Source organism: Diaphorina citri, unplaced genomic scaffold, assembly GCF_000475195.1.
Source record: "Diaphorina citri unplaced genomic scaffold, Diaci psyllid genome assembly version 1.1 scaffold384, whole genome shotgun sequence".
NCBI lineage: Eukaryota > Metazoa > Arthropoda > Insecta > Hemiptera > Psyllidae > Diaphorina > Diaphorina citri.
The window spans coordinates 66,338-76,465 of NW_007377819.1; the positions used below are offsets into that span (position 1 = coordinate 66,338).

General features: G+C 36.8%; 1 protein-coding gene across 1 annotated transcript in view; it reads right to left on the reverse strand.

Moving 5' to 3' along the window:
• Positions 1 to 5,407: 5,407 nt before the first annotated feature.
• The window catches only part of LOC103508287, a gene marked incomplete in the record, with an annotated part of 5,118 nt that continues 397 nt past the window's right edge, over positions 5,408 to 10,128 (reverse strand). The window contains 5 exon segments of the mRNA XM_026822921.1: positions 5,408 to 5,420; positions 6,017 to 6,106; positions 6,706 to 6,953; positions 7,255 to 7,477; positions 8,003 to 8,181. Coding sequence (XP_026678722.1) covers positions 5,408 to 5,420; positions 6,017 to 6,106; positions 6,706 to 6,953; positions 7,255 to 7,477; positions 8,003 to 8,181 — 753 coding nt within the window.

The following is a 10,128-nucleotide window of genomic DNA, read 5'->3' on the forward strand; positions in this document are numbered from 1 at the left end:
GTATAGGGCGCATAAAAATTAGGGTAAAACTTGAGGAGTCAGCGATTTTCAAGTTGTACTTTTTTGTACACCTCCTGTGCACAGATCATATTCCAGATTCTAGACCGGAGGAGTATAGGTATACAGCATAAAGCCTCATTTTGTTTGTACCTAAGCAGTACAGCACAGAAAATAGACCGACTAATCAGCTGATCCAAAATGGATTGTAAACTCAAATAAGTCCCAAAGTGGTCCATGTAAGTCCAAGTGTCAAGCCTGGAGCAGAATGTCAAAATTTCACACCCCAGGTGGGATTCGAACCCACGCTCTCTTTCTTAAGAGGCTGAATAAGGTATATTGGTAGGTACCAAAGTATCAATTGGAAAAAAAAAAGTTTTATTATTATGTTATGGTGGTCTCTTCTTAATCCCCTTGTGTCCCATGTCTATTTTTGTTTAGGACTATTGCACATTTAAAAAATAATTTTATTTTTTAAAAAGTCAACAGTGACATTGAAACTGGGCCTTAGCCCATAATACAGTTACATAATAGTTTATCTCTCCCCAGTCAAAGCTTGCACGTTTTGTATTGACCTATGATATAAAACCCACAGCTCCCCAGTATGAAATGGTTATGTAACAAGACACATGTGTGATAGACACTCAACACAGCACAAAGCCTCATTTTGTTTGTACCTACTATGTATAAGCAGTACAGCACAGAAAATAGACCGACTAATCAGCTGATCCAAAATAAATTGTAAACTCAGAAATAAGTCCCAAAGTGGTCCTTGTAAGTCCAAGTGTCAAGCCTGGAGCAGAATGTCAAAATTTCACACCCCAGGTGGGATTCGAACCCGCGCTCTCTTTATTAAGAGGCTGAATAAGGTATATTGGTAGGTACCAAAGTATCAATTGGAAAGAAAAAAAAAAAAACACACAAGTTTTATTATTATGTTATGGCGGTCTCTTCTTAATCCCCTTGTGTCCCATGTCCCATGTCTATTTTTGTTTAGGACTATTGCACATTTAAAAAATAATTTTATTTTTAAAAAGTCAACAGTGACATTGAAACTGGGCCTTAGCCCTTGTTAAGTTACATAATAGTTTATCTCTCCCCAGTCAAAGCTTGCAAGTTTTGTATTGACCTATGATATAAAACCCACAGCTCCCCAGTATGAAATGGTTATGTAACAAGACACATGTGTGATAGACACTCAACATCACAGTATATAAAACAAGGCACTCAAAGTTAGATTACATTGGGCTTGAGTTCACTAATAAATAAGGCTGTGTTTATGAACTGGACTGGACTTTATAGCACAATCTTGCTCCAAACTTACAGTCCAAAGGTCAAGTTTTTTTTTTTATCAAAAGGAAAGCAAAAAAACTTTACATTTGCAAAAGCCATGATGTAATAAATTTACAGAAGAAAATTCTTACATACTCAAGCACAAAGTTGAAAGTTGTAACATTATTTTCAGGAATACAATTCACATGAAAATTGTCAAAGGAAAATATGAGTTTTGTACCACTTCTAAAATGAACGTATACAAACTAAATAGAACCAAAGAAAAAGCTTGGTCAATGACAAAGGCTCAATAGGTTTTCTGTAAGGCCAGCCACTCACTATCAGGTAGACCTGACAGGCAGATCTTTTCAGCTGTACCTGTCAGGTTTACCTGATATTGTGTGTGCTCATCAGGTATCAGGTAGACCTGACCAGATGTACCTGATAGTGAGTGGCTGGCCTAAGCACAACAAAAATTGAGTTATGAAAAACCCCTACTATACTTGCAATATCATGTAAGTGAACTTTATGTCATTTCAGCAGTCAATATCAATTAAGCTCCTACCCAATATGTATCAAATTTCAATTCAACATTACATTGGTAAGTAAACTTATAGTGCTTTTTTTCTAACACATGCTTTCCATCAATTTCTCAGGCAATTATTCAAAATCCATGACAATGAAAAGAAAGCTTATTTTTGTGTTTGACCTAACACTATGACGGCACTGGTCACTACTCATGTGTGACAGATCCTTTTGTGGCTTCTGAACTAGTACCCAATATCCTATAGGAGACCTTTCCCAGGGTTTATGATCATCAATCTCATGTTTACATTAACAGTAAATACTTTGGGCCTTTTCCCACATATCTGCACTACTACCACAGAAGCCAAAATATTTGGAGCCATTTTTCAGTCATCTGCTCTTACCCAGAAACCAAAATACCTTCCAAAATGAGACTGTAGGTCCTGGGATAAGTGCAGATTATGGAAGTACACCATCTATTGAACTATGGGCCTATGCCTATTATCACACCTCATTTCAAAAGCAAACAGTTGAAATAATTCCTTACCTGATAATTATCACTACCAAAGTAGTTGGAACTTAGAACTTAGAAGCACACCTTTTCAAGATAAGATAAGATGGAATGATAAGATTAACTGATAAAAGCGGAAGAAGTTGGAGAAATAACACAAAAACTGTGCTTAACAATGTGGATTTCCTGATAATGGAATTTTTGAATAAACGCGGTAAGCTTTAGTTCCGGAAATATCCGCTGCTCACATTAGCGTGGTGGTCGTGAAATATAAGGTGTTACAAAAGTTTTAACTCGGAAATATTAAAAATTTTCCTTGCGTGAAACGTGAATCCGAATGGCTGAGGATCGAGGGAGAAATATTGAATGAACGAGAGAAGATTAACTCGATTATTTTTCCTTCAGTTTGTATTTTACCCAAATTTTACAGGGTGCTACAAAAGTTTTAACTCGGAAATATTAAAAATTTTCCTTGCGTGAAACGTGAATCCGTATGGCTGAGGATCGAGGGAGAAATATTGAATGAACGAGAGAAGATTAACTCGATTATTTTTCCTTCAGTTTGTATTTTACCCAAATTTGTTCATTTTTACTTTTTTTTTATTTGTGTCCCATTTTAAATTTAATTTATAGATAAGGAGAAATAAAAACATATAATAGTTATACTTTATTTTTGGGAATAAAATATAAAAAAGTCTTTATTATATTTACTTATACCTTATAAGTAGGTACTGTAAATACTTAAAATACTAACAAGAAAAATTGATTTTTGCCAAATTTGCCACAAAATTCCATTAAAAATATTTTTTAAAAAATTCTCGATTTATGAACATCGTCTAATAATGAAAGAACAAATAAAAAGGAAACATAATAAGGAAGGTATTTACACGAAAAAGAAAAAAAAAATCCATTTAACCAAAAAACTGCACCTAAATAAGCACATCAGATCGTTCCAAGAATGGAACGAATCTTATCTGTTCCTCCTTGAATCGAACGGGATAATACGCGCGACAAGGCAGGTCCACGCGCGACAAGGCAGGTCCACATTTCCACAACCTTCAAAACAAAGGTTCCTTACAACAAAACAAACAAATCGTAAGTACCTATTCTTGTATCTATTCAAATTTATTCCCAATTTATAAATGTTGAATAAAACAGAAATAAATTTGAATTTGTCAAAAATCTCAAACATTATTTAATTGTAAAGTAGCATCATGAAATATACCCTAGTAAGTATTATAGTATTTTTTTGGGTGAGCATCTTTATGCCACCATGTCCCTCCATCTTCAGGCCAGCGATACACGTTACGATAATTCCAGCGAATTAATTTATTGCGACGTGTATGGCTGGTCTTGGTTGCTCACTGAAGTCTTCAAAACTATCCTAGATGAATTCCTCAAGAGTCTGGCTGGGGTACTTCAACATTCACAAACAATTAAGGATTCTCATATAAAAGATAATGACTCCCCGATAATTTAATCATAGAGATTAGAAAAAATTAACCGTACCGTTTTTTTTTTTTTTTAAATCCGTTGAGTGAAAAATTGATTTTTGCCAAATTTGCCACAAAATTCCGTTAAAAATATTTTTAAAAAAATTCTCGATTTATGAACATCGTCTAATAATGAAAGAACAAATAAAAAGGAAACAATAAGGAAGGTATTTACACGAAAAAGAAAAAAATCCATTTAACCAAAAAACTGCACCTAAATAAGCACATCAGATCGTTCCAAGAATGAGTGGATGGGCTCTCGGAGGAATCCTCATCACTTTCATCCAGACGTCTTTTGATACTTGACAGCAAATGAGGTGAGGAAATTGAGCTAGATATCTCGTTTCCGGTAATTTATTTTTATGAACTATGAATTAGAAAGCTGTTTGTATTATAATTTTCTACCTTTTATACATTTACACTTTTCTTCTAGGATGTACCGTAATCCCGTAATGGTCGATCCCGTTTTTGGGATATGCTGCTACTATAGGGAATTGTATGGCGGGAATCATGAAACCACCTCTCTCAACAAGCTCCGATACAAGAGTTATGTAACCTCAGCGTTCAAGGTGACATAATTAGCAACGCTAGTGAAGCTAAAGTTTAATTCTTGAAGAAAAACAATTCAAATAAATCTTCTTGAAATTTAGATCTTTCATTTGGTTCATCCACGGTCCTCTTTCAACCGTTTGTGATTTCCAAGAATGGAACGAATCATATCTGTTCCTCCTTGAATCGAACGGAATAATACGCGCGACAAGGCAGGTCCACAACCTTCAAAACAAAGGTTCCTTACAACAAAAACAAAACAAAACAAACAAATCGTAAGTACCTATTTTTGTATCTATTCAAATTTATTCCCAATTTATAAATGTTGAATAAAACAGAAATAAATTTGAATTTGTTAAAAATCTCAAACATTATTTAATTGTAAAGTAGCATCATGAAATATACCCTAGCCCTAGTAAGTATCATAGTATTTTTTTTTTTTTTGGGTGAGCATCTTTATGCCACCATGTCCCTCCATCTTCAGGCCAGCGATACACGTTACGATAATTCCAGCAAATTAATCTATTGCGACGTGTATGGCTGGTCTTGGTTGCTCACTGAAGTCTTCAAAACTATCCTAGATGAATTCCTCAAGAGTCTGGCTGGGGTACTTGAACATTCACAAACAATTAGAGAGGCGATAGCTATGCATTGTATCCTAGGTCCTTTAAGAGCTTAAGCATGAGAGGATAATTTTCTGTCTACATTCAGTAGCCGTACCAAGTCCAGGAGTGTGGCGGAATCTTCCACACAACCACAGAGATGGTACTCAATAACCCTTCCTTATGTCCCCTTCCTTAGGGAAGGTTAATGAAGAGGGAAGGTTAATGACAACCAATAGAGAAGTCTGTACACTCATTTCTTATTGTCAGGGTTACAGATCATCAATTGCCATTTCTTCTTCACTCCTGTAAGAAAAGAGAAATGAGGAAATCAATATTCTGGTTCATAGGTTTATGTTTCGGAAAAAATCGTCGACTGTGTTTGTTCCATACGATTTTTTTTTTTTTTTTTTTTCCCAATGCCACCGGCCCCTTAGAATTTTTTTTTCCCAAGAAGTTTAATAGGGGGAACTCCAATGTCACCGGCACATGAGAATTCTTTTTTCCCAAGAGGTTTAATAGAGGGAACTGTAACTATCAGGTCTTATCGTCCTGAAATCAAAGAAAGGAGTACAGGATAGGAGAAAGCCAGCAGTGCCAAGAGTGAACCTCATCTATTAAGGATAAATAAAGATCGCTCTGGGCGGGTATTGAACCCGCGACCTAGCGCTAACAAGGCAGATGCGTTACCCTCTAAGCTAACTAGGCTGGGATAGAGAACTTTGACAAATCAGCAAATAGAATAGAATAATTATGTACTGCCAGAATGAGACTGGAAAGTCCCTTTACTCTCGCAGTCCAAATAAGGTCTTGTATATTTGATTGGTAATAATTGTAATAACTAACATTTTATGGAAAAATAATCAAGACCTGTTTAAATTAAAAAAAAAAAAAAAAAACGACTCCCCATACGTACGTACGTACGTGCGTACAGAGTCAAATGTCCTTCCTCGCTTGATAAACTACGCACAATTAATTGACTTGACTTGGACTCGAACCACCAACCTCCAGATCCAGAGTCCACCGTGTTAACCACTACACCACTGAGGTTGGTTACAGGTAGATACATTCCCGTTTCAATTGAAGGGTCCAGGTTCGAGCCGAGGCCAAGACCAATACGTGGCGTCCAGAGAACGAGAGCTTTCGAGTTCAGGTTTCTGAAACAAAATGTCATACAGGTTTAGAAACTTATTTGTAGAAGTAAAATTTTGCCTGGGGTGTCCGGGGGAAAATGGAGGTGTAGTAGCTAGCTAGAAGCTCAAAAACAAAAAATAATAATAATAATAATAAAATGCCCACCCCATGGCTGAGTGGTCAAGAACACTGACTTTGGCCTGTTTGAATCATGGCCCAGGAGAAGAATGCTCCTCAAAGTGATGCAAATGTGGTTTCAATAAGTTTGATAAGGTACAATTTTTTCCTTTCTATTACTTCAGTATAGCAAGCTATACTAGTAATGAAAGTATTGCAATTGGTCCAAATTTTTTAATCTGACAAGGAGATGTTTGCACTATATTAAAAAAAAAAAAAAAAAAAAAAAAAAAAAAAACCTTTAAATCTAAATATTTTTCAAAAGGACTTTTGCTTTTGAGACAATAAGACCTAAGCTGTTACAGTTCCCTCTGTCAAATCTCTTGGAAAAAACAAGAACGTTTAAACCCTTAAATTCATTGGTTATAGGTCTACCTCACAAGGACATTGTACACAAGTTCATAGACTGTTTCATCAAACACTTTGAGAAGTACTCCTGACTTACCTAGGTATCATAGCTTTCGGTATGAGAGGATCAATAGTGGACTTCAAATTCTTGATTTCCTCTGAAAAGTACAATGAGGGCATTTTATTGCTTTTATTCGCTCCACTATTGCTCACACTTTCATCCATCATATCTTCTTCTTCTTCATTATTGTTGGAAGACAATGTGCTGTTACTTGAGAACATAGGGCTTTCACTTCCTCCCGTAATTGGAGGAGCACTGTGGTTCAGACCATTAGGCAAGATAGGCTAAAATGTAATAAATAGAACATAAAAACATATTATTAGCAAGTATGCCAGGTCAATGTCTTGTAAGTGCTAGGTCACAGGTTTAATTTCCACCTGGGGGCATTCCAAAGGCATTCCAGTTGTTTTTTTTTTTTTTTTTCAAGGCTGGCTTTCTCCTATTTTGTGTTCTGTTCTCTCATGGATTTTGGGATGAAAAGACCTCTGTTGTTGCAGCTCAGGAAAAAAAGTTGCTTTAATTCTATTTGACCATTACTTAAGTGTCACAATGTTTTGGATGACATAATAATGACAGAGGACTTACTTGACAATGAGGCACAAAAGCTTGGCTAATATGCATTTTGTTCATTCTTTCAGCCATTTTCTCTTCTGATATGAATTGTTTTGCTGGTGGTTTAGACAAAGTGGATGGGCTCTCGGAAGAATCATCATCACTTTCATCCAGACGTCTTTTGATACTTGACAGCAAATGAGGTGAGGAAATTGAGCTATGATGAGGAAAACTGATATCAGACTGACCTGTGAATCTGGAAAAGAAAATATGGGTTGTTACCTAGAAACAAGGAAGACTTGGATATCCCAAAGTTTGGAGTTAGCTCAACCTTTAACCAGGTAAGCCTGAACCAAGTTAGGTATCTCGTTCAACAAATTTCTTTATTGAGTAGAGAAAATTCTGTATCCTGCCATGATATTAACAGCACCTCAACTAATTTATATTTCTCTTTTTTTATATTATTATTATTTTTTTACCCATCTTACAAAATGTATTGTGAATCCCATTTCCTCTTTTCATGCTTACCTGATAACATTGGGCAGTGGAGACTTGGATATCCCAAAGTTTGGAGTTAGCTCAACCTTTAACCAGGTATAAGCCTGAACCAAGTTAGGTATCTCGTTCAACAAATTTCTTTATTGAGTAGAGAAAATTCTATAACCTGCCATGATATTAACAGCACCTCGACTAATTTATATTTCTCTTTTTTTATTATTATTATTTTTTTACCCATCTTACAAAATGTATTGTGAATCCCATTTCCTCTTTTCATGCTTACCTGATAACATTGGGCAGTGCTTGTGAATAGGATATTCCCCATGGAACATTGGACGGAGGGGTTTGACTCCATGTGTTTGTTGTATTGGTGGCAGTGAAACTATTCAAAGATGGCATAAACCCTGTTTGAGCCCATCCTGACTGGTTAGGGATATAGGAACTGTTCCCAAATACATCCATCTGGAAGAAAAGAGAAGGGCATTAGACTACACCAAACACTAGGTAGGTATACCTTTGAGGGGGAAAATAAATTACAAATTTTGTTTTTGTATCTCAAACAAAGAGAAAAACTTGATTTTATTATTACTATTATTAATAATTCTTAATTAAAAAAAAGTGAGTAGAAACAGAAGAGAAATAGTAGATTAGTTGAATTAAAAAAATAAACTGTGTTTCTATTTCGTAGCAATGAAACAACTGCTACATTAGACTCGTGTGGTCTGTGTCGTAGCATGCCCATCCCGTAGTATGTCCTTCACCAGATGGGCGATTAGAGACATAATACTTTCGATTTAGGTGATGGGTCAACACTAGAACATCAGAAAGTAACCCGTTGAAACACTAAAAGTACAAAAAAATACAGGTTACTTACAGTAGAACCTCTATTTTATGAACTACCTTGGTCCGTTGAAATTTTGCTATAGCTCCATGTAAATATTTCCAATCGTATGTAAGTCTAATCAAAATTGATTAGACTTGGGTAAGTACTTTATCATGGAAACTCATTGCTATGTTGAAAACCCAGAAGAGGTTAGGTAGTAGAAGAGCCGTGGGAGACACTAAAAGTACAAAAAAAAAAGTTTACTTACAGTAGAACCCCGATTTTATGAACTTGTATATGGAACCCCGATTTTATAAACTACCAATTATGTAGTTCATAAAATCAGGGTTCTACTGTAGGTACTTACTTCCTTATTGACACCAATCCTGTTTTCACCCCCCAGTAATCGACGGTGTAGCAGGGGCTACCTCAGAAGGAGAAGGCGGTCGAGGGCCGCGGGACAGTATAGACGGCGGTGATGGGTCCCAATCCGACCTCTCCATACTCCTACAGGAATACCCCTGGTTTCACGGAACACTGCCGAGGTGCGATGCCGCCAGTCTGGTCCTATCGGGGGCACAAAAACTGCGTGTTGATAAGGATGTGAATCACTTTTCTCACTTGTTCAAAGGCTAATTAAATTACGGAAAAGTAAAACTATGAAACCTTTTTTTTTTTTTATTTTTTTTTTAAGGGGTTTGACAGAGGGAACTGTAACTGCTATGGTCTTATCGTCCCGAAATCGAAGAGAGAAGGAAGACAGGATAGCAGAAAGCCAGCCGTTCCGAGAACGAACATTATCCCATCAGGATAAAATCCGCCCCGGGCGGGAATCGAACCCGGGTCTAGCGCCGTTCCGAGAACGAACATTATCCAGGATAAAATCCGCCCCGGGCGGGAATCGAACCCGCGGCCTAGCGCTTACCGCCTCGAGAACGAACATTATCCCATCAGGATAAAATCCGCCCCGGGCGGGAATCGAACCCGCGGCCTAGCGCTTACAATAGAAGTCTTATCGTCCCGAAATCGAAGAGAGAAGGAAGACAGGATAGGAGGAAAGCCAGCCGTTCCGAGAACGAACATTATCCCCGCCCCGGGCGGGAATCGAACCCGCGGCCTAGCGCTTACAAGGCAGACGCACTACCAACTAAGCTAACTAGGCTGGCTCCTATGAAACCAGTAGATAACGTAGATATCTGAGCTTTTAAATTCTAGAGCTTTTTTCACTTCTTCAATATTAAATTTTTTTATCTTGAAACTTTAGGAAGGATCTCGAAAAGTAGAATATGGGGTAGGATTTGTGACTTTAGTTTTTTAATAAAAATTGCCGTCCACGAATCCTACCTCTATTTAATCGCGCCGGCAAGGAGGATAAGGCCATATGGCACATCGGCAACACTGTACGAGGCGAAGGCAAAAAAAATGTTGTTTTTTGTTTTGATTTTGTGATAAACGCTGGGCGAAATGTGAGATTTTGGTCCATTTTTTGCTGATAAAAAGTTAAAAAATCATAATTGAGGATTCTCATGTAAAAGATAATGACTCCCCGATAATTTAATCATAGAGATTAGAAAAAATTAACCGTA